Source organism: Ochotona curzoniae, unplaced genomic scaffold (assembly GCF_017591425.1).
Source record: "Ochotona curzoniae isolate NIBS_2020 unplaced genomic scaffold, NIBS_Ocur_1.0 contig_1014, whole genome shotgun sequence".
Classification (NCBI taxonomy): Eukaryota; Metazoa; Chordata; class Mammalia; order Lagomorpha; family Ochotonidae; genus Ochotona; species Ochotona curzoniae.
Genome location: NW_024464920.1, coordinates 2,750,372 through 2,774,892, shown reverse-complemented (window position 1 = coordinate 2,774,892; position 24,521 = coordinate 2,750,372). Strand labels below are relative to the sequence as shown.

Genomic DNA, 24,521 nt, shown 5'->3' with positions numbered 1-24,521 from the left:
ATCCCACAAACTGCCCCCCCCAAAAAAATCCGTTGACATTTTAATTATTTAAATGTCTTTTTACCTCTAGCCTTATGCATTTTACATCACAAATCTTGAAAGGATTTATTTTATTTTTAAAGATTTATTTTTATTTGAAAGTCAGATAAAGAGAGAAGGAGAGAAAGCTCTCCCATCTGCTGATTGCCCAAATGGCTGCAATGGCCAAAGCTGTGCTGATCAGGAGCCAGGAGCCTCTTCCAGGTCTCCCACACCGGTGCAGGGTCCCAAGGCCTCGACTGCTTTCTCAGGCCACAAGCAGGGAGCTGAATGGGAAGTAGAGCTGCCGGGATTAGAACTGATATCCACACGGGATCCCAGTGCGTGCAAGGTGAGGACTTTAGCCACTCGGTTTTTAACCATTGGGTTTTTAAGTTTTCATTTATTTATTTATTTTCATCCTATTTCGACAGAGTGAAACAAAGAGAGAGAGGACTTTCTTGCACTGGTGTAGCCTTTTCAGTAAAAATAAATAAATCTTATTTTAAAAGATTTATTTTTATTATAGTTGTTGAGGAGACACACAGAGAGATCTTCCATCTGCTGGCTCCTTGCTTACATGGCCATAGCGGCTGGCACTGGACCAATGTGAAGGCAGGAGACAGGAGCTTCTGCCGGGTCTCCCATGGAGAGTACCCGCTGCTCAATTTTGAATAATAATTTTAGTTTCATTTTGTATGAGGCGATGTTTGTCAATGAGCTGAAATAAAAAATGAAGATAAAAATGTGTTCAACATTGACAAAACTACATGAAAGCATAATATATTTAGTAAAACTTGCCTAAAAAACATTTTTTTAGGGACTTACTCAGGTGGCCGCAACGGCCAGAGCTGAGCCGATCTGAAGCCAGGAGCCAGGAACTTCTTCTGGATCTCCCACACAGGTGCGGGCCTCTGCCGCAAGCAGGGAGCTAGATGGGAAGTGTGGCAGCCGGGACATGCACCGGCGCCCATATGGAATTCTGGCATATGCAAGTCAAGGACTTTAGTTACTAGGCTACCGCGCTGGGCCCAACAACATTCTTTAAGTCTATCGCATTTATACGTCTGAAGCTATTCAAGCCCAACGTGCTCTGAGACTTCAGGTATTTTCTCTGCGTGTATAAATAACAACTGAAATCAATACTAAAACTAAAGAATATCTGTCCAGGTGTCCTAAGACAGCTCGTGATGTTTTCTGTTTCATTCTGTTCTATACTAGTCTTAAAGAACTTTTGGGGGGCTGGCGTTGTGGCATAGCGTGCTAAGCCACCACCAGCATCCCGTATGGGTATGGGTTTCGAGAACCGGCTACTCCACTTTGATCCAGCTCCCTGCTAATGTGCTGGGGAAGGCCTTGAGCCCCTGATGCCACATGGGAAGCTCGGAAGAGGCTCCTGGCTGCTGGCTTTGGGCTGGCCGAGCCAAGGCTATTGGGGCCATTTGGGAAAGATTTCTTTGTCTCTCCCTGTGTGTAACTCTGCCTTTCAAATAAATAAATCTTTCTTTTAAAAAAAAATTGTTTTTCATCTGAAAATTTGTAGCACTCTAAATTTATTTTATAGCACCATAATGATTTATAGTCGGCGGTTTGCTGCGGCCGGAAGAGCCAGGATGAGGTCCAACATGTTCAGTCCAGGAGGGCTTCTCAGAGGAAGGGGATTTGTGATAACACCTCAGCATTGGGAGAATGTGGGCTGGCGCATTGCAGGCCCAGGGCTGACTGTGGCCGTAGGGAAAACACTGGGAGTGATGGCTCGGTAGACGCAGGAGGTGAGCGAGGGGGCCGGTAGGCGCCCCAGCCCGAGCGCCCCGCGCTGCAGGAGCACAGAGAACAGGAGCCCGTGGCTTCTTGTGGTCCGTGCCTGTTCCAAGGGACGCTCGCTCGTGGCCCTGTGTGCTGAGCAAACAGTGTCGGGAGCGCGCACACTAATTGCAGATCTCCTTTCTTTCCAGGATGTGTCCTGTAGCTGGAGGTTCTGCAGATTATTCCGGAAAACTGGCTTGAACGCAGCCAGGCTGTAGGCCGGGAAGAGCTCCTCTCAGCTCTTGCCTTTCTCCAGCAAACATCCCAGAGGAACCTCACCGCCTCCGAGAGAAACCTCCCGAGGCAGTGCCCGCTGGCCGAGGATGAGGGAGTAGGGGTGATCCAGGCAAGTGATCTCAGCTGGTCAGTCAGGGAGGCCTTCCTGGAGGAGGTGAGTCTGAGCAGCGTGACAGCGAGTGACTAAGGTACCTGTTCCTTTGTTTGTATCCGGGCTCGCTCTTTCTTGCCAGAGCAGGGGTAGACAGAAAGTTTTCTAGAAAGACCCAGCTGCAGGAGGGTGGGGCGGGCCACGGCAGGCACACACGCCACCTCTCCTGCGTCCCATCCATTCTGCAGTCTGGGCAGAATGGATGCGATGAGCTCAAGTGGAAGCACCTGAGCTGGGGGCCTAGCTGTGAGCTTGACCCCTGGGATAGGAAGCTGCCCCTCGGCCGCGTCCCCTCTGCCTCCTGGAGCCTCCTTTGCAACACGATCCTTCTCCATGGGCCCGAGAGACGGACAGCTTCTCTCCAGGTCTTTTCCTGCCCCGTCTCCTCCCACTTCTACTTCTTGTACTTTTTTTTTTTTTTTAAGATTTATTTATTTTTATTGGAAAGTCAGATATACAGAGAGGAAGATCTTCCGTCCTCTGGTTCACTCCCCAAGTGGCTGCAGTGGCTGGAGCTGAACCGATCTGAAGCCAGGAACCCGGAGCTTTTTCTGTGTCTCCCAAGGCTTTGAGCCGTCCTCGACTGCTTTCCCAGGCCACAGGCAGGGAGCTGGATGGGAAGCGGGGCCGCCTGGACTAGAACTGGCATCCATATGGGATCCTGGGCGTGCACAAAGTGACGACTTTAGCCACTAGGTTACCCCGCCATGCCCGGCCTCCCACTGATTGTTCACTGGTGAGATTTAAAGCTTCTCTAGGGAAAGGAATTGTATGCCAAGCCCCTTTGTTTCCCACTGTGTTCTAAACCGGGGAAGCCGCCTCATCCTGTCACCCACGAGCATCCTGCATGTACCGCCACCTCCTCCACCAGCAGCACCGTGGCTGCTCTCTGACTTCCGGCCCCCGGCCCCACTTTACCAGACCTCGCAGCTTCCACGCAGGCGCAAGCCCTGTGTGCTTGCCCCTACCTACAGCCCCCTTCTACAGGGCCGGCTCTTCCTTTGCTACTCTGCTTACCCGAGGTCAAGGGCAAATTCCTTGGCACAGCGAACAAGGCTCTCATGACTCGCCTTCAGTCGCTCTCCGAGCTCACCGTCTGCTGCTCCCGTGGTCCTGAGCCAGGTGCAGCCTCTGGCTGGCCATGCCAAGTGCCCCCTCTGGCCTCTGCACGTGCCACCCCGGGCTTGGCCTGTACTCACTTCATCCTGCCTAGCCCTGCTCCCCTTGCCACGCTTATCCACACACATCGCCCTCCCCACGTTTGCTTGGTTTGTACCACCCCCATCCTAGAGCACCCAAGGGCGCCTTCCTGGGCTGCCTTCTTGCTGGGTGATCCCTGTTGAAAGTCTGACTTGCCATCGGTGTGTGTGTGTTCCCAGGAGGCTGGACTTGCTCATTGTTGCATTTCTCATGTCTCACCAGGGGCCTGGCACTTAGCAGGTGTCAAATACATGAGCAGGTGCTGGTGGAGTGATCACGTCTTTCCTTCCACCACTCGACAGCGAAAGATGCTCAGAGAGAGCTCTCTTACTTGCCTCGTGCTGTCGATACTGACGGGAGAACGTGCATATCCCACCGCGCCCTCCAGCCAGCCCAGAAGGAGGCCTGCTGTCCACCGAGGTCAAGACCTTAGGGTTGCTGCAATGACTCAACTAGCTAATCCTCCACCGTCAAGCGCCAGCAGCCTATATGGGTGCCGGTTCATGTCCCAGATGCTCCACTTTCCATGCAGCTCCCTGGGAAAGCAGTGGAAGATGACCCAAAGCCTTGGGGCCCTGCGTACCTGAGGGAGACCTGGAAGAGGATCCTGGCTCCCTGTTTTGGATCAGCTCAGTTCTGGCTGTTGCGGCCATGTGGGGAGTGAACCAGTGGGTGGAAGATCTTTTTCTCTCTTTCTGTAAAAATGCCTTTCTAATACAAATAAATAGATCTTAAAAAAAAAAAAAAAGACAGCAGTGTGGTGCCCAGATTCCAGGGCGCCAGCATCAACTTCCCCAACTTGTGCATCTAAGAGCTCCAGCGGAGTTATTGTTGAGCAAAATGTGCAGAAGAGGGTGAGTGGGGTGCCTGGGGAGCCCTGGAGGGCCTCTGAGCAGGGCCTCATCCTTCTAATGGAAACCCTTGCTGCTTGCTCCAGGTTCCCATGTCAGACAGGCACTCTGCCGAGGATTGTACTAATGTTCTCCAATTGGCTCCTTGCCACTGTGAGATAGGTTCTAGTTAAACCCATTTTATAGATAAGGAAATTGAGGCTTAGAGGGATTAAGCTAAGCACCCAGGGATTACCCAGTTACAGATGATAAGGACAGACACCTTCTGAGGACTTGCTTTGTGCCACTGAGCTCTGGGCTGCTTTTCCAAAGTTCGTCCTTGTGACCGTCCCAGGAGGCAGGCCAGCGCTGATACTGTAGGGGGCAGCCCTCTTACCATCAACCCCAGGGCTCACCCAGCATTCTTCTAGAATGTGGTGTAGCCACTTGCCAATAATCCCTTGAACTTGGGCAGCCCAGTGAACACCCCTCCTGGAAGGTATTGTCGTGGAATCTCAGATTTTATAAAAGTTCTCTCAAATTTTTTAAAGATTTATTTACTTTTATTGGAAAGGCAGATTTACAGAGAGAAGGAGAGACAGAGAGGAAGATCTTTCATCCTCTGGTTCGCTCCCCAAGTGGCTGCAACAGCCGAAGATGAGCTGATCTGAAGCCAGGAGCAAGGAGCTCTTCCAGGTCTCCCACACGGGTGCAGGGTCCCAAGGCTTTGGGCTGTCCTCGACTGCTTTCCTAGATCACAAGCAGGGAGCTGGATGGGAAGTGGAGCAGCTGGGACACAGATGCCCATATGGGATCCTAGCACATGCAAGGCAGGGCTTTAACCATTAGGCTATTGTGCTGGGCCTGAGATTTTTAAAATTGTATTTAAAAAGCAGAGTTACTTAGAGAACGAGACATCTCCCAGCTACTGGTTCACTCCCCAAATGATCACAATAGCCAGACCTGAGCCAATCCAAAGCCAGGAGCTAGGAGCTTCCTCTGTGTCTCCCACACAGGTGCAGGGTCCCAAGGACTTGAGCCAGCCTCCAATGCTGTCTCAGGCATGAAGAGAAGCTGAGTCGGAAGTGAAGCAGCCAAGACTCAAAAAACCAGCACCTCTATGGGATGCCAGCAGCACAGGCAGAGGCTTAGTGTGATGTGCCATGGTTCCAGCAAACAAAATTCTGTTTACTAAATGCAAGGAAATGCAGAAGAAGGTGTGTACCGTACACGTGGTACATGAGAACGAAGGACAGCATCAGTAGGCACTGTCCACTGCAAGAAATATGCCTGGGCCCAGCGTAGCAGCCTGGCGGCTAAAAGCCTCGCCTTGCATGCACAGGATCCCATAGGGCCACCAGTTCTAATCCCGACAGCCCTACATCCCATCCAGCTCCCTGCTTGTGGCCTGGGAAGGTAGTAGAGGACTGCCCAAAACCTTGGGACCCTGCACCTGCATTGCAAACCCGAAGGAGGCTCCTGGCTTCTGGTTTCAGTTTGGCTTAGCTCTGGCTGTTGTGATCACTTAGAGAGTGAATCATCAGACGGAAGATCTTCCTCTCTGTCTCTCCTCCTCTGTATATGTGACTTTTCAATAAAAATAAATAAATCATAGTTAAAATATATATATATATATATATGCGCCTTACTTCTAGAACTTTTCCTCACTCTTCAGAGACTTTAGTTGTAGAATTTCTTTAGAGATTGTATTTTTTTTTTTTAATTTTGCCTCACTTGAAAGGCAGACAGAGAGATCTTCCATCACAGGTTCACTCCTCTAGATAAATACCACAGCCAGGACCGCGTCAGGCCAGAGCTGGGAGCCAGGAACTCAGTCCTCATCTCCTGTGTAGGTGTCAGGGACCCAAGGGACGGTCACCCGCTGCCTCCCAGCATGCACATCTTCAGGAAGCCGGACCAGAAGTGGACCTGCATTTCAGCTCAGGCGCTTCACTGTGGGCGGCAGGTGTCACCCGAGCAGCATCTGCACTGGTCAGCTGGTGCGCCAAACACCTGCTCCATCCTCTAGTCTCCTGGCGTGTATGTGCAGTACATTGTTGCACTTCTGCAAGCTTTCCCATTCCCTCTTAAATGAGATCATCCTGTGTATCTTTCTGCAACTTTATTTTTTTTTTCCCTCAGCCAACCTCGGTCTGCATCGCTACAGGGAGAAGTGGCTTGTTGTGTGTCAGGGCTGTAGGGAAACCCAGGGTGCAGCTGTTTCACGCATTCTCCCGCTGGCGGATTTACGTGTGGCCCATCCCCATCCCCTGGTTGCCCGGTGGTGCCACTTCAATCCGCGCTGTCATAGATATTCTTATCTGTGCCTCCTGGTGTACAGGAACCACAGTTTATCTTGGAAATGAAACTTGCATTGGAAATACTGGTTCATCTGACTTTTTACTTGCTAGGACCAGGTTGTTTTCCCAAGTGGCTCTGTCGATTGAATTGCTTCCTGTCGGGGCAGGTGTTTAGCTGAGCCTGCCTTTCTACGCGGAGATAACCCCGGCTCCGGCTCCCAGCTCCAGCTTCCTGCAAGGGCAGATACTGGGAGGCACAGGTGATGCTGTCACCCACATGGGAGACGTGGATGGAGTTTTGACTCCTGGTGGCAGTCCCAGAGCATTTGCAGAATGAATCGGCAGATGGAAGCTCTGTCAAATAAATAATTTTTGTATTATTATTAGAAGAAACTTTTCATGGAGCCAGTGGCTTATCCGGCCTATCTTCTGCCTGTGCACCAGCACCCCATGTGGGCACTGGTTCAAGTCCTGGCTGTTCCACTTCTGATCCAACTGTCTGCTTATGGCCTGGGGAAGCAGCAGAGGATGAAGTCATTGGGACCTTGTGCCCAAATGAAGGATCCAGAAGAAGCGCCTGGCTCCTGGCTTCGGATCAGCTGAGCTCTGGCCATTGTGGCCATTTAGAGAGTGGACCAGCAGATGGAAGATCTCTCTGTCCCCTCCTGTCCCCTGCCTCCTCTCTTCTTTCTCTGGCTTGCAAACTAAATAAATGAGGTTTAAGAAAATGATTATTCACATAGAATTTCAGTGTGCCAGTGATGTAAGTCTATTGCTGTGAGAAATAAAAAACACTGGATCCGGTGTCCTCAATTTATAGAAAAGGATAATTGAGGCCTAGGGTGATTGTGGCTGTGTGAAGCAATGCCACCAGGCAGGCAGTGACAGCTCCTCTGACTGGGGTCCCCGACGACGCAGCACCCCATGGACCCTACCCCGACCTCGGCTCACTGCTGTCTCACTCCGCTCCCTTCTCAGGCTGAGGCCGGCCGGGACAGAGCGCGCCGCTTCCAGGGCCGGACTCCCAGTCCTGCAGCATGAGGCTGCTCCGCAGGCGCCACATGCCACTGCGCCTGGCCGTGGCCGGCAGTGCCTTCCTGCTCTTCCTCTTCATCATGCAACGGGACGTGAGCAGCAGGGAGCAGGCCACCGAGAAGCCGTGGCTGAACTCACTGGTGGGCCAGAAGGGCCACATGCTGGACCTCATGCTGGGCGCCATGAACAACCTCCGGGACTCCATGCCCAAGCTGCAGATCCGGGCTCCGGAGCCCCAGCAGACACAGGCTCCCACCAACCGCTCCTGCCTGCCCGGCTTCTATAGCCCTGCTGAACTGAAGCCCTTCTGGGAGCGGCCGCCGCAGGACCCCAAAAGCCCCGGAGCGGACGGGAAGGCGTTCCACAAGAGCGAGTGGACGCCGCAGGAGAAGCAGGAGAAAGAGGAGGGCTACAAAAAGCACTGCTTCAACGCCTTCGCCAGCGACCGCATCTCCCTGCAGAGGGCCCTGGGCCCAGACACCCGGCCTCCAGAGTGAGTAGCAAGCAGCTGGCATCGGAGCAGGGAGGCCCGTGTGGCAAAGGCCCCGGGCCCAGTGCCAGGCAGAGAGCTGCCAGGCTGAGAACAGAGACAAGGGTTGCTGCTGAGCCCTCATTGCTTTCCTTAAAATATATATATATATTTATTTATATATATATTTATTTATTTATTTGTAAGGCAGGGTTGCAGAGCGAGATGAAGAGACAATGAGAGAGATGTTCTATTCACTGGTTCACTTCCCAGATGGTTGTAATAGCCAGAACTGGATTGGCCCAAAGCCAGGAGCTTTTTCTGGCTCTCCCATGCGGATGCAGGGGCCCAAGCACTTGAGCCATCCTCCACTGCTTTCCCAGGGGCAGGATCAGAAGTGGAGCGACAAGGACTTGAACTAACACCCATATAGTATGCCAGTGCTGCAGACAGAAGCTTAAACTACTATGCCACAGTGTTGACCCCTCTTTTTTTTTATGATTTTATTTTGTTATTTGAAAGACAAAGTTACAGAGAGAGGGAGCAACAGAGAGAAATCCTCCATCTGCTAATTCACTCCCCAAATTGCCACACCAGCTGGAGCTGTGCCAGGCTGAAGACAGAAGCCTAGGATCCCACGTGGGTGGCAGGGCCATCTTCTGCTGTTTTCCCAGGCACATTAGCAGGGAGTTGAGTGTAAAGTGGAGCAGCTGGGACTTGAACCAGAGTCTGTACGAAAGCTTAACCTACTACACTGCAGTGACAGCCCCCATGGGTCTGGAGAGCTTCACACTGGAGTGTTTTTGGGTCTAGAATGAATTGTCCCTTGGTGCCAGCAGGAGGTCTTCACAGAGAAGGGTGCTAGGCAGAGAGGAGGCCCTGGAGCAAGCAGGGGACTCCCTGGGGGGGCCATGAGGGATCTCACGGTCAGCAGAGGAGCCACGTGCTACCTTCAAGTCAGCATTGCTCCTCCTCCCACCCCATGGTGGCAGCATGGCCAAGTGCCCCCCGAGGGATCAAGGAGAGGTCAGAGGAGATAGGTAGCCATTGGTGACTGTACCATCAGAGTGCAGGGAGGTGCTGAGGAAGCGGGGAAGAGCCTCTCCTAGCTCCCCGCCATGAGCAGCGGCCACTCTGCTCAGATGGCCAAGTCTGCCCGCTGGGGCTCGGGGTCGGATCACACTCCGCCATGCATACATCACAGGGCTGCTTGCTCCCTGCAGAGAGCCCATGGGGCAGGGAGGAGCTGGGCCTGGGCAGAGGCCAGGAGCAGGTGCAGATGTGAGGGGAGCTGGGGACAGGGAACAAGGCCCTCCCACGTCCCTGCTACCCCACCTGGACAGGGTTCTGGACAGCTGTGCACATCTGCCCATCCTCTGCTCCTTCCAGATGTGTCGACCAGAAGTTCCGGCGCTGCCCACCCTTGCCCACCACGAGCGTCATCATCGTGTTCCACAACGAAGCGTGGTCCACACTGCTGCGGACGGTGTACAGCGTGCTGCACACCGCCCCTGCCATCCTGCTGCGGGAGATCATCCTGGTGGATGATGCCAGCACAGACGGTGAGGCGAGACGGGCCCCAGGCCAGGGCCTGCCACGGGCGCTCTGGGAAGGTGGCAGCTTCCCTCGAGGGAGCCAGGTGCCGGCTCCTGACCAGGTCCCTGGTGTCACAGCCCACCAGAAGGTCCAGGAGCAGTAAGGAGGCAGGTGGGGGATGGGAGAACAGGCACCTTACATTCCTAGAACAAGCTTGGGTTTTGTTGCACTCCACTTTCGCCTCCAAGCTGGAGACTAGAGGTAAGACCAGAGGGTAGGAGTCTGTGAGACCATATTTCTTGCTTGAAGCTCTTTATATATATATATATATATATTTTTTTTTAAAGATTTATTTTTGTTATTTGAAAGGCAGAATTGTTGAGAGAGAGGTGGAGACAGAGAGAGAAATTTTGCATCTGCTGGTTCACTCCCCAGATAGCCGCAGTGCCTGGGGCTGTACCAGCCCAAAGCCAGGAGCTTCTTCTCGGTCCCCCCATGAGTGCAGGGGTCAAGCACTTGGGCTGTCTTCGACTGCTTCTCCAAGATGCATCAGCAGGGAATTGCATTGGAAATCGAGTGGCCTGGACTCGATCTGCTACCCCTATCGGATGCTGATGCCACAGGTGAAAGTGTCTCGTGCCACGCCACGAGCCGGGCCCTAAGCATTGGTTCTGTTATGTTCCTGGCCATGGCTGGGACTGGTCCACAGGCCTGGTAACCTTGGAGCTGGGCCTTGGATGGGGAGTGCCCCAGAGGGCATTCCCAGAAGAGGAGAGGGCAGAGGCAGGGTGTGAAGGCAGGCATGCTTTGTTGGGGTCTCTGGTGCCGCTGGGGCGTGGGTTTGTCTCAGGAGGCGGGACTAAAAAGAGATTGAGCTGATGTTTGTCCTTCATGCCAGGTTAACGTGCGTACTGAGAGATGAGGGGTTGTGGGAAGGGACTAGGCTGCAGTCACCCCAGCTCAGACTGTGGTGGCTTCGTTCTGTTTGGCTGGTTTACTTATAATTTAAGTATAATTATTTGGTAGATAGAGAAAGATGGATATGCACAAACACCCACACACAGCTTGCAGCATTTCCCAGCTGTCCACACTAGGCCTACGGGGCTTGGCCAAAGTGGGAGCCAAGAACCTAAGGTGCATCTCCCATTGAGTGGCAGGAACCCGACTTCTTGGGCCGCCATCATTGCCTCCCGGGTTTGCCTGAGCATGAGGCTGGAGTCAGGAGCTGGAGCTGGGAATTGAACTTGAGCACTGCGATGTGGGACCTAAGTGTCGTGACCTCTGGACCAAAAGCTGGAGGAAAGGAGATGGGCCAGAACAGAGGCCGAGGACTCAGAGTCCAGAAAGAAAGTTCTTACCAACACTGGGAGCAGGCTGTAGGGGCCATGACTCAAGAAGAGGCTGGGCACAGCGGCTGAGGCAGGAGTAATGTGGGCGTCTTCCTGCAGGTGGCATCTGGTGCCAGCTCTCTCCTGCCCTTGGGCATGCGGTGCTCTGGAAGTGGGGCCGAAGCTGTTAACAGCTGAATGAGAGCCCCATGAAATCCCTGTCCTCAGGGAACCCCCATCTACCCAGGGAAGGAGGCCACTGAGCAGCACTTGCCACGCCAGGGCAGGGATGCAGTGAGAGGGTGTGGTGGACAAGTGGTGCCAGCAGGAGGCCCCCAGAAAGGGGCATGGCCTTCAGGGCATCTTGATGGCCATGGCATAGGGGCAGGTATACCAGTTGTCCCTCCTGTCACACCAAGCCCTTTCACACCCCCACCCCTGGACCACAGGTGCTAAAGGGTTCCAAACTGCTGGCCCTCATCACCCAGAACACCCCGAGGCCACAGGACACAAGTGCCCGACCAGGCAGACAAGAGCCACATGGCAGGCTGGCAGCAGCAGCAGCCTCGGTGGGGCAGGCATTTGATGTCCCTATCAAGATGCCACCCTGCCATAGATCACAGTATCTGGGTTCGGGTCCCCACGCTGCTCTCGTGTCCTGCAAATTCAGGCCCCAGGAGGCAACGGTAATGATTCAAGTAGTTTGGGTGCCTGCTCCCCACGGTGCAGATTGGGACTGAGTTCTTAGCTCACACACAACTTGAGTTCGGGCTCAGCCTCAGCCATTGGGGAGTGAACAAGCACATAGGGGCTCTCTCTGTTTCTGCCTTTGTGTCTCTATGCCTTTGAAATAAATAAATGAACTGTAAAATTTTCACTTAAAAAAAAAAAAGCCAATCTACCCAGAGGAGAGCAGCCTGCCTAGGGTAGACGTGGTGGTGACCCAGAAGCCTGAGATGGTGTGCTGTAGTTTAGGCTTGTCTCTTCCCTGCCTCCCTGGCTTCGCTCGCAAGGGCCGCTTGCAACATCTCAGAAGCACCTGTCTGAACAGGTGTCTCACACACCAAGTTAAGATGCTGGTTAAGAGCAGGCTCTGTGGAACTCCAGGCACCCGTATTCCATGTCAGTGCTGGTTCAAGTCCCGGCTCCTCCACTTCTGATCCTGCTCCCTGCTCATGCACCCAGGAAGGAGGCAGAGGATGGTCCAGCTGCTTGGGTCACTGCCATGCATGTGGGAAGTCTAGTTGGAGCTCCTGGCTCCTCCTGGCTCCTCCTGGCTCCTTCTGGCTCTTCCTGGCTTTGGCCTGCCCAAGCCCTGGCTGTGAACTTGGAAGTAAACCAGCAGACGGAAGGTCCTTTTGTGTCTCTCTTTCAAATTAAAAAATTAATCTTCTTTTTTTAAAAAGAGATTTACGTATTTTTATCGCAAAGTTAGATATACAGAGAGGAGGAAAGACAGGGAGATTTTTCATCAGATGATTCACTCCCTAAGTGACCATGGTGGCTGGAGCTGCGCCTTTCCAAAGCCAGGAGCCCGGAGCTTCTTCCAGGTCTCCCACGCAGATGCAGGGTCCCAAGGTTTCAGGCTGTCCTTGACTGCTTTCCCAGGCCACAAGCAGGGTGCTGGATGGGAAGTCAAGATATGAACCAGCGCCCATGTGGGATCCCAGCACGTGGAAGGTGAGGACTTTGGCTGCTAGGCTACCGTGCCAGGCCCAACAAAGACACTGGTGCAGAACTCCCGGTGTGTCACATTGAAGTGTCTGGGTTGGAATCTCGGCTCTGCTTCTGATTGCGCCTTCCAGCTAATGAGCGCTGAGGAGGGAGCAATGTGGGATGGCCGGATGGAGCTCTGGGCTTCCAACATTGGCTTGGCTTCGGTAGGCCTTTAAGGGAGTGAACCAGCTGATGGAGAACGTGTCTCTAGCTGTCTTTCAAATAAATACGCTTATAAGTAAATGAGTTTCATAAATAAATGTAAATGAACACCTCAAGCAGGCATGCTTTCCTCTTGGGGCCTGGCCTCTGTCTGTGTCTGTTGAAAACGGCACTCCCCAGGCCTAGTGCCATGGCTCAATAGGCTAATCTTCCACTTGCGAGTGTCAAAATCCCATATGGATGCCGTTTCGTATCCCGGCTGCTCCACTTCCCTTCCAGCTCCTTAGTTGCGGCCTGGGAAAGCAATTAAGGGAAGCCCAAAGCTTTGGGAACCTGCACCCACTTGGGAGATCCAGAAGAAGCTCCTGGCTCCTGGTTTCAGATCAGCTCAGCCCTGGCCATTGTGGCCTTTTGGGGAGTTTCCTAGAGCATGGAAGATCTTTCTCTCTGCATCTCCCTCTCTCTGTGATTCTTCTTTGTGATTCCAAGAGTAGTAAATGAATCTTAAGAAAGAAAAAAAGAAGGCTGTATGCCCCTTGCTACAACGGCACACAGCGATCGGCAGCCCCCACGTGTTTGCGGGAATGCCCGGGATTTGTCGACCCTCAGAGAGGCCGTACGTGGATGGCCTGCAAACTGCGAGATGCTTTTATCGCCGTTCAGTGTGAAGGGACAGAAATCCGGGCAGCCCAAGGCAGGATAAAATTTCCCACATCTGACTGTTTGATCAGATTAACCGGCTCTCATTACAACGCACAACAAGTGAGGACTGTGTCCCCGCCAAGATACAATGTCCCCGCTCTCTGTCCACCTGTCAGGGCAGCTGGAGGTGGCCCTGGGACCGTGAGTGTCTGAGCATTTGATCCCATGGTCTGGGGTGGGGCGCAGACCCGTGCCAGGCCCTGGGCCTTGTGTGTCTTTCCTCCGAGTCAGAACCGAGGGCACAGCAGCCAGGAGTCAATCCTGGTCTGGCACATTCTACCGGCTTCTGGAATCAGTCCACGCTGGCCAGAGGAGCGCTTGTGCCCACGGGGATATTCTATGTAAAGCCCTGAGCTGCCCTGGGGAGGCTGTGGAACCTGGAGCCCAGGCCTCCCTCCTGCGGGAATTCAGCAGGTGGATGGGGGCTGGGCGGGGGGCAGGCATACTCCTTAGCTCCAGGAAGAGGAGCAATGTGACCAGGCCCCTTGATACGCAGGCTCCTTGTGGAACAGAGAGGAGGTGGGACTGGTCAGGGGATGGAAGGGAGACAGCCATGAGATCAGAAAGGATGCTGTCTGTGGGCCCTGTGCCGGGGCAGGGGACATGTGGGAACATTTCAGGGTCTCCCTGCTCCGTATCCCCTGGTCAAGACTGGGAGCAGCAGTTCCCCTCAGGGCCTCCTGAGGCTCCCGCGAGGCGTGAGGGGGCAACAGGGCTGCAGGACGTTCTTGAAGAGTTGTGCCTTGCCCCCACTGTTGCGAGGCCCCCCTTTGTGGTCCAGGAGCCGATGAGGGGCTCTGATTCTAGCTGGATCCCAACTTCTCGGGGTCTGTTACACAGGCACAGTGGCCAGCACACCTCTCTTTGTCTCTGTATGGGCTTTGTTTTTCCTTAGTAAGATTTATTATTATTATTATTTGAAACATTTGTAGAGACAGAGAGCGAGAAAGAGAGAGACCTTCCATCCTCAGGTTCACTTCCTAAATGGTTGCACTGACCAGAGCTGGGACAATCTGAAGCCAGAGCCAGGAGCTTCTTCTGGATCTCCCACACAGGTGCAGGGTTCCAAGGCTCTGGGCCGCCCTCGGCTGCTTTCCAGGTCACAAGCAGGGAGCTGGATGGGAAGTGGAGCTGCCAGAACGCGAACCAACAGCTACATGGGATGTCAGCATCATGGACAGAGGCTTGGTGTGCTCTGCCACGGCACCAGCCCTAGCTCTGTGTTTGGGTTATAATACAGGAGACTGCCTCTATTAACCGTGTGTCCTCAATTTAAAAAAAAAAAAAAAGTTTCTTCAACTTATTTACCTTTGCTTTTAAAAAGATTTATTGACTTATTCAAAAGATAAAGTGACAGAAAGAGGGTAAGAGAAAAAGATCTTCCATCTCCTGGTTCACTCCCCAGATAGCGTCAATGGTTGAGGTGCAGCCAGGAGCCTGGAACTCCGCCCGGGTCTCCCGTGTGAGCAGTCTGCTTTTCCAGGGGCATTCTTAGCACGGTGCAGGATCAAAGTGGAGCATCTGGGACTCGAACCGGCGCCCTGATGTGGGATGCTAACATGGGCATCCTAAGCAGCAGCTTCATTCCCATGGCTTAAATTTTATGTAAAAAAAAAAAGTTTCCATTTCCACATTTTTTTTTCACTTCTCCCCATAAAGTCTCCTATTCCAAAATGTCATTTCATCTGCCAGTTTGCTCATGACACTTACAAATGGAGAGTGACCAGGAATGGGTCTGAGACTATGGACCAAGGCCCAACCCCTGAGCCGGGGCCGGCGGATGGTAGATGAACCCCTCTGATGTGTTTGTTCTTTTACCCTTTTGTGGAGATTCGCCAAAAAGTTCCCAATTGCAGTTAGGTTTGAGGCTGGACAAGATACGGCAGGTAGGGACATAAGACGAAAGTAAAAGAAAAATGAGCTGGGAAGTCACCCTGACGAGGAAAGATGCTCTTGTCTCTAGATTTCCAGTGCCAGGGAGGAAGGGGACAGCCCACCACAAAAAGAAAGTCCATGAAGGCAGGCGTGTCTTGATTTGATGCCTCAGCATTTGTTAGCCACCTGCTGCTTCCCTGGGTCGGATCCCGGGAACGCTGTCCTGGTCCGTTTGGGCAAGCAGTCTGTCTTCTTAGAGCAGACATTTATACTTGGGAAGACAGAGTGAATAATCCCAGATGATGATCGGTGTGAAACTCAACAGGGGCGGAAGGAGTACGGAATGCAGGCTGACAGGCCATGAATGGGGAAGGTCTTCCTGAGGTCCACGTAGCCAAGCGAAGCTATTCTGAGTGCCCAGAGGGCAGGCAGTGTGTGCAGAGGCCCCAGGTTCGCTGCCAATGGGGCAGAGAGGCCCGGTGCAGGTGCAAGGGGAGATGAGAGAAGTGCCAGGAAGGGATGGCCCCGCCGTATGGTCTTTACATGTGTCACCAGTTTTACCATTTCCGAATGCTGGCAGCACGGTCCAGTGGCACTAGATAGATTCCTGGGCTTGTCCAGCCATCATAACAACTGTCCTCCGGAGAGATTTCTCCTTTGCAGAGAGGGGAACTCCATGCCTGCTGAACAGGAGCCCTGCCCTGCCTGCAGGCCCTGGTACCCGCTGTCCTCTGCGTCTGACCACCATGGGGCTTCGCACAAGAGGAATCTTGAAGCTTTTGCCCTTTGTTGTGGGGCAAACCCTAAGGGTGATGGCTTTGGGTCAGCCGCGTCGTGGTCTCTGTCACAGTCTGCCTGCTGATTGAGGCTGTGTGACATTCCGTAGTGTGGCTAGAGCAGGGCTTGGGGATGCCCGTGTCCGTTGACGGGCATTTGGGCATTTGGGCTGTTCCCACCCGTGGCTGCCCTGAGCAAGGCTGCCGGACACGTGGCATGCTGCTGGTCCACCCAGGAGTGCAGTTGTTGGACCATGTGGTCATTCTGTTCGATTTTTTTGGTTTGTCTTGTAGGGAACCATCCTACTATTTGGACTGTTTAAATACTTAAATATTTATCTGAAAGGCTGAGTAATAGGCAGGGAGGGAGGGAAAGAGAGAGAGAAAGCGTGGGCACTTTCATCCTCTGGTTCACTCTGCAGATGCCCACAGCAGCCAGGGCTGGACCAGGCCAAAGCCAGGAGCCTGAGACTCCGTCTGCATCTCCCCCATGGGATGGCAGGGGCTCGGGCCCTTTGGTCACCATTCCAGCATCACAGATGGCAGCTTGACTCACTGCGCCACAACACTGGCCACTGATTTTTCTTTATTTTTATTCAGGAGTCAGAGACAGGTGGACCCACACAGACAGAACTTCCATCTGCTGGTTCACTCCCCAGATAGCCACAACAGCCAAAGTTGGGGACTCAATTCAGGTCTCCCACATGGGTGTCAGAGACCCAACTAATGCTTTCCACCAAGGTCTGCATTGACAAGATGCAGAGCTGGAGTCTCCCATGATACTTGGATATAGAACCCAACTGGTCGACCAGATGGCTGCTCCTGGCTTGCCGTGCAATTAGAGACCACTGTGCAGGTGTGGTCTGGTGTGTAGTTCAGATCTGTTCCCTGCAGCAGCCAAGTCAAGAACAGACTGGGCACACTGATGTGGAACTGAGGCCAGGAGGCGAGGGTGACGGTGGGGAGGGGAGAGGACCAGGCGGAGCGGCTGGAGGGAGGAGGGACGCTGCGGAGGGCAGAGCGAGGGCACAGATCTGGGCCGGAAGTCCTGAGTGCGGTGTAGTGCGGACATTGGGTTGTGGTTCTGTTAGTCCAGGAGGAGACCTGGGAGCTACCACATGTCAAACCACTTGGGTGGTGTCGCCCATGTGTCGCCAGAGGGCGGGTGTGTGTGTGTGTGTGTGTGTGTGTTGGGTGGGGGGGTGCTGTTGAATGACTCCCACCTGGCACACGTGTGGAAGGCTCATCCGTGGCTGCCTGCTCAGCTCCGTGGCCCAGCAACGGGTGCAGTAAACCAGCGAGCCAGGCAGGCCTTGGCACTCCGCCTTGCAGGCCCGGGGGCTGGCAGCCTTTGCAAAGCAGCTATGCCACCTGGGGCTGGAGGGAAGGTGTGGGCGGAGGGGCTGTGTCAGGGTTCACAGCATAGTACTTCAGTCTCTCACCACAAAAGCCACTTCCTCCCAGGGTTATCATGGCTGCCGTGAGCTTCCTGTTCTCTGGACAGTCCTGCGGGGGCTGCTCCCTCCGCTCCCTGGGGGAAGAAGCTGAGCTCTTTGCCAGCAGGGGGCTGCAGGCCCTCGGTGCCCAGGGTGCCAATGCATGTACAGATGCATACTGAGACCCCCCCCCCCCAAGATGCAGACGCCTGGTGCTGGGGAAGCTCATTTTAACTCCTTATGTCATGGCCCCCAGAGAGACACAAGACCCCATTCCTGCAGGAAGTGGGGGTATAGGTGACTGCCAGGTCAGTACCCATAAAAACTGAGGAAGACCTGGAGTGCCCTGTTCGGGAGAATTGCATCCCTTGAGGGTACCTGAGCCATTGTTGTCCACTGTTGCGTGCTAGGGTGCAGAGCAGCAGAGCCCAGAGCGGAGGGGTCAGAGCGGGGACTCAGATGTGGGCATTCCAGCTGGTGCCAAATCCCTCCCCTTCCCGAGGTCTCACACGTGGCCAGGTCCCAAGGGCCTGGTGATCGAAGGAGACGGCAGACTGCCTTGAAACCCAAACTCCTTTAGTCCTTGCCAAGGTGACCGCACTTTAAGGAGAAGGTGAAGTCAGAAGCCAGCCTGCAGGCCACCCCGGTTCGGCCCCTGGCACACGGGTGTTTGGAAGCAGTGAGGACACACGCAGGAGCAGGGAGTGAGTGGGATCCCCGAACACGCATGGGATCAACAGTAACCGTGAACTTGAGCTCCAGATCTGCCAGTGTGCAAAACCCTGCGTGTAGCGTAAGACCATGGCTCCCAAAGCAGGTAGCCACGCTGGCCGCCTCCATCCTGTGCCTCTGCAGCCGCAGGCAGCCTGTTCTGCTGCTGCTGCTCCGAGGATTGCACGCTCAACTCCAGGGCCCGTGGGGAGTTCCTGGAGTCAGAGGTGCCAAGAGGGGCTCTCGGGGTGTCCCCCCCAACCGCTGTCCAGGCCCTGGGGCGTGGTGTCCTTATGGGGCAGAAGGCAGGCCAGTGGGGCTGGATGGAAGGGGCTGCAGATCTCAGCAGGGACTCCCCACCACTACCTTCTTCAGCAAGCTTTCTCTGGGGGCCAGCCCTGTGGCACGGCTGCTTAGACCACCCTTGCCGGGTTCGGGACCTCCCTTGCAACCCACATTGGCAGGCCTGCCTGGGTTCAACACCCGGATCTTTGCTCATCTCCTACACGAGCACCGGTTCAAGTCCCACCTGCCCCACATCGCACCCAGCTCTCTGTTGATGTTCCTGGAAAAGCAGCAGAGGATGGGCAAGGGCTTAGGGGATCCAGAGGCTCCCTGGCTCTTGGCTTTGCACTGATCCAGCTCTGGCTGTGGTAGCCCTCTGTCTTGGGTTACCCTGCTTATTCAAATAAATACGTAAATGTTTAAAAAATATTTTATCTTGAAAAAGCTTCCCCTCCCCGACTCAAATGCAGGAAGGTTGGCCTTTTCACAGCCTTGGCTCTGCAGGCCCAGCTGCAAACGGTTCGTTCCTCAGCCTGGCACCCCGATCCCCCTGGGCCGGGCCTGGCTGCAGTAAGCACTTGGGATGCATTCTTGTTTTAAACATCACTGAAGGAGCCGCTTGGCGGGTTTTCATCTTTTTGAAGAATCCCTTAGGCAGAGGGTTAGAGTCAGACTCGCTGCTGCTGGAACCGCCAGCCAGAAGTCAACCCTGGTGTGTGCGTCTTGCTCGTGCAAACCCACACGGAGGAGCCTGGCACACGGGGAGTCACTGTGACATGACTGGCTATGTGGCCACACCTGTGAAGGGTGGTAGAGCCTGAGGGAGGCATCGGAGAGCCTCTGCCAGGCGTCTGCACTTGATTCAAGACCAAAGACAGTTCCAGGGCGCAGTCTGTGAATAGCAGGGGCAGTCCCTGGGGCGCCCAGCCAGGTGGGTGCGGCCCCAGCCCCATGCCCTCAGCTGCAGCGGAATGCCTAGGGCAGTGGAAGTGCCAGAAAGTTGAGGCTGCTGGGTGGGAGCCAAGATGCTAGCCCCCCGCATTGGAGGGCCTGGGTTCAGTACTTGGGCTGCAGTTTCCTGCTGATGGAGACGCCAGGAGACAGGAAGTGAGGACTTGGGTGACTGGTTCTCTGCCACCGTCGTGAGGCCACGATGGAATTCCTTGCTCCTGGTTCTGACTCTAGCCTAACCACAGCTGTTGCAGGAGTGATCCAAAAGATGGAAGCTAGCTTTCTCTCTCTCTCTCTCTCTGCTTCTTATGGGCCTTGTACCCACGGGATGGGGTCTGCCAGCCCACAGCAGCTGCCAATGTGGCCCCTTCCCTTCCAGAGTACTTGAAGGAGGAGCTGGAGCAGTATGTGAAGCAGCTGCAGGTGGTGCGTGTGGTGCGGCAGCCGGAGCGCAAGGGGCTGATCACTGCCCGGCTGCTGGGGGCCAGCGTGGCGCAGGCGGAGGTGCTCACCTTCCTGGATGCCCACTGTGAGTTAGCAGTACCGGGTACAACCTGGGGCGGGGTGGGGGATATCCCCTGGTGGGGCACTGGGTGCTGTGGGCACCACCCTGACAGCCTGACCCTCCCCCTGGGGCGGTGAGGGTAGGGACTTGGGGGGCTGCAGGCACCACTCTGATGGCCTGACCCTCCCCCTGGGGCGGTGAGGGTAGGGACTTGGGGGGCTGCAGGCACCACCCTGACAGCCTGGCCCTCCCCCTGGGGCGGTGAGGGTAGGGACTTGGGGGGCTGCAGGCACCACTCTGATGGCCTGGCCCTCCCCCTGGGGCGGTGAGGGTAGGGACTTGGGGGGCTGCAGGCACCACCCTGACAGCCTGGCCCTCCCCCTGGGGCGGTGAGGGTAGGGACTTGGGGGGCTGCAGGCACCACCCTGATGGCCTGGCCCTCCCCGCCTGGGGCCCCACAGGCGAGTGCTTCAACGGCTGGCTGGAGCCGCTGCTGGCTCGGATCGCTGAGGATGAGACGGCGGTGGTGAGCCCGGACATCGTCACCATCGACCTCAACACCTTCGAGTTTGCCAAGCCCGTGCCGAGGGGCAGAGTCCACAGCCGTGGCAACTTTGACTGGAGCCTGACCTTCGGCTGGGAGGCCGTTCCGACCCACGAGAGGCAGCGGCGCAAGGATGAGACCTACCCCATCAAGTAAGCACCGGGGGTCGAGCAGCCGCCACCTGGGTTTCTGTTCCGGGTCGAACACGTGACTTGTGCTCTTTCTCTCTCGCTGCTGCTGAAGTGGGCGCTGCCATCAGCGCATTTGCCAGGTGAGAACACGTGGTCTTGGTGATAAACAGCTGATGTTAGGCGTGTAGCCGGCACAGGGTGCATCCCAGGCTGGCCCAGAGCACGAGCCGCCCAGCCTGCCACCTGCTCTTTAGCCACTCTTGCTGTGTGCCCATGCTGCGCTGCCAGCCTTGCCTCCTTGGTCTCATGCCCCCTGCACGTAGAAGGACATGGCTACTGCCTGTAGGCACTTATGGGGCACAGTGGCCACAGGACGCTGTTGGATAGCCGTTGTCCTAGGAGAGGGCAGCCTGGGCCAGAGGTCACTGATGTTAGTTGGAAAATAGATCATCATTGAGGGATTTTCAAGTGTGATGTCTGTGGCGGTTGTCCAGAACTACATATATATATATTTTAAGATTTATTTTCTTTTATTTGGAAGGCAGAGTGATGGAGACACTGAACGTGATCTTTTCAACCTGCGGGTTCACTGCTTAGAGGGCCACATGGAGCGTGCTGGGCTAGGCTGAAGCCAGGAGCCTGGAACGCCGTTAGGGTCTCTCTTGTGGGTACAGGGGTCCAAGTGCGGCCCAAGTGTCAGCAGAGGGAAAATCTCTCCTCTCTTTCTCTTTGTCTCTCTGACTTTCAATTACACAGTTAGGGTTCTACAATATGGACATCTCAGAATCCAGGGTGGGCATTTGGGACACTCACATCCTACAGCAGAGAGCCTCGGTTGGTTCCTGCCTCTGCCCCCAGTTCCAGCTTCATGATTGATGCCCCTCCTGAGAGGTAGCATGGTGGCTGAAGTGCCTGGCATCAGCCTAGGCCAGTCCCGGCTGCTGAGGGCATCTGAGGGCGTGAACCAACAGCTGGCCAGGTCCTGCCCTGAGGCTTGAGGGCCCACCTCCCACTGCAGGTGGACAGGTGGCAAGGCAGCCCCTGTCTGATGCCCACGGCTTGCCAGTCCTCTCCCACCCACCCTGTCCTTCCCTCCACTGGCTGCTTGTTGCTGATGTTGCGGGGTTTAACAGCTGTCACCCATGGACTGAGCGGGGCAGTGGCTTTTGGCGCATGCTACACTCTGGCTTCTATGCGCCACAGATTTTTGTTCTGGCCAAGCGCTGTAAAGGTCAAACTGGACCATACATCTGGGATGGGGGACAGCAGAGGTTGGGGATGGAGGGAAAAGCTTGAGATGGGGAGAGGGTTGGCTCTCATGCCCCTCCACTTGCTCGGAGTCCCACAAAATTCCATCCAAAGGGCTCAGGTGTGTGTCCTAGGCAGGAGGGCCCCTGGTCGGCCACCTGCTCTGTCCCTGTTAGCAAGAGAGGGAGAAAAGAGAGGGCAGGAGGAAGCAATGGCACCTCCCTCCTTGTCCTCGGCTGGGTTCATAGATGCCTTTTGTTCAGTGTGGACACTCACAGACCCTGTCCCTGCTCCCAGCGCCAGGCACACAGTGGCACAGCCAGGGCCTCTGTCTCCTCCCCACCACTGACATCCATGGCCTTGGGGAGTCTCTGGATTTATCCTAAGCTCACTGGGCCATGGCTTCCCAGTGTGGGGGAAATGAGCCCAGGGGTGGGCAGGTGGCCTGGGAAGACTCCCACATTCCCCTGGGAGGGAGCTTTATTCCCAGCTCTGGCTCCTGACTGATCTCCTGCTGGGCCATGCCCTGAGAAGCAGAGATGGCGACAGCAGTGGCGGCTCTGGGAGTTGGGTCCCCGCCACCCTGCTGCAGCTCAGATGCGATTCCAAGCTCCTGCCTTCCGCCTTTTGCCTGGTCCACACCTGACTGTGATGGGCATTTGCATGGGGTTGGGGAGGTGAATGAATGAGTGATAAGAACCAGATGTGGAAGGGAACTCCCTCCAGAGGAGGTCGGGGGCTTTGGGGCTCTCATTTGGATACTCAGAACCCCCTTGTCAATCTCTTAGACTCTTCTTGGGCTGCCTTGGGATCCCAGGACAGGGCCACAGCTGAGCAGGGGGACTCACGGCTCCAATTCCTTCCAGCAGGCAGGTGTGTGTGGGGTGTCCTCATGGGGGCCCAGCCCAACCTTCGTCGGCTGCTGTTGGGCATCCAGGGAGTGAGCCATCTACCTTTCCAATAAATAGAATAAATATATACATTTCTCCCAGAAAATGATTGCCCGGAGTAGTGACAGGTGTCCAGAGTCAGGCTCCCAGACGTGGGGACTGGCCACCTCTTTCAGCACCCCGGTGTGTGTGGGGCACCTCTGCGGGTGCTGGGGTGACCCGGTGTGTTGTTGGCTTCTGCTCAGTGGTACCACGTGAAGCCACATGAGGGCAGCAACACGCTGTCCAAGGTGGCTTGGCCTAAGCCCAGAAGCCCAGCAGCCGCCGTTGTGTTCTGCTTGGGTCTCCCCAGCCCTGCTCTCTCTCTCTCAGCTCCACCCCTGCCTTGCATGTTGCATGCATGCACAGTTTTCAGGAAGCTTGTGGAGAATGGAATCCAAAGGCATTTATTTTGATGCCAGAATTTTTGGAAACCCAGGCAGAGGTTTTTCTTCTTTCTGTATTTATTTGCGAGGCACAAAGAGAGATCCCATGTACCTTTTCACCCCTCAAACGCCTCAAGGGACCAGAAGCCGGGACCTCAGTCCAGGTCCCCGACACAGACTGAGATGTTGAGGCATCAAGGCTGCCTGATGAGGTCTGTGTGAGATAGCTGGGGGCCCGGAGCTGGAGCAAAGCGTTGAACCCAGGTACATCTGTGGGGTGCAGATATCTTAGCAGCGAGGCTAAACACCTGTCACCCGTCTTTTCATAAGGTTTTTAAAAAGATTTATTTCTGTATTTTATTTGGAAAGCAGAGTTACAGAGAGACAGAGATCTTGCATGCACAGGTCACCATCCACGTGGCTGCAATGGCCAGAGCTGAGCTGATCCGAAGCCAGGAGCCAGGAGCTTCTTCTGGGCCCCACCGGGTACCGAGTCCCAAGGTTCTAAGCTGCCCTCGACTGCTTTCCCAGGCCACAAGCAGGGAGCTGGATGGGAAGTGGAGCAGCCGAGACTCGAGCCGGCGCCCGTGTGGGATCCCAGCGCTGTAGAAAGTGACTCAGCCTGCTACATGGTTTCAGGGACTTTTTGAAGACTTCTCATGATGTGGATTTCAGCCTTTTTTTTTTTAATTGACATCAGAATAAACTTTCTTTTCCATTTTCCACAAGCATCTTGTGCAGCTGAAATGAGCAACATGGAATCCACCTTCCCGGCATGAGATGCGTCTCTCTGGACCTGAGCCTGCGCCCTCGCCAGCCTCCTGTCCTAGCCTCCAGACTCTATCCTCACCTCACTTTCCACCCTGTTTTGGGGTGTCCTTGCCCTAACCTTTGTCCTTCTCCCTCCCCAAACTTGCAGCACCAGCAGCTCGGCCCACAGACAGGAAGGGGCCAGCCCAGCTGAGACCAGTTATTCTTCCGTGGTTGGAATCCCGCTTACTTTGTGGCAGGCTGCATGGCCCCTGAAGGTCGGGTTCCTGCCACGTTCTCCTTCTTGTTCGGGGCGCTCTGCTGCCCACGCCCCAAGTGCCAGCAGGAGCCTGAGCAAGCCCGCCTTGGGCTTCCTGGCTGCTGGGCCTGCAGCAGGAGCAGGGTACCCGAGATGTCCCTGGATGAGGGCATGAGCGAGCACCTTAGCCAGGACAGGGATGGTTGCCTGGTCCTGGAAGGAGACAGCGGGCACACTAAGTGGGC

The 24,521-nt window shown here is 55.0% G+C and overlaps 1 protein-coding gene across 4 annotated transcripts in view; it reads left to right on the top strand.

Annotated features, from left to right (window-relative positions):
• Positions 1–24,521, top strand: part of GALNT6 (polypeptide N-acetylgalactosaminyltransferase 6) — a 37,643-nt gene that overhangs the window by 5,231 nt on the left and 7,891 nt on the right. For 2 of the 4 annotated variants that reach the window (XM_040979298.1, XM_040979313.1), the window contains exons 2-6: positions 1,974–2,249; positions 7,521–8,070; positions 9,436–9,608; positions 19,904–20,053; positions 20,491–20,725. In XM_040979298.1, coding sequence (XP_040835232.1) covers positions 7,580–8,070; positions 9,436–9,608; positions 19,904–20,053; positions 20,491–20,725 — 1,049 coding nt within the window. In that variant the 5' untranslated portion in view covers positions 1,974–2,249; positions 7,521–7,579. The remainder of the gene's footprint in view (positions 1–1,973; positions 2,250–7,520; positions 8,071–9,435; positions 9,609–19,903; positions 20,054–20,490; positions 20,726–24,521) is intronic. The other 2 variants (XM_040979319.1, XM_040979305.1) reach the window with 2 other exon arrangements.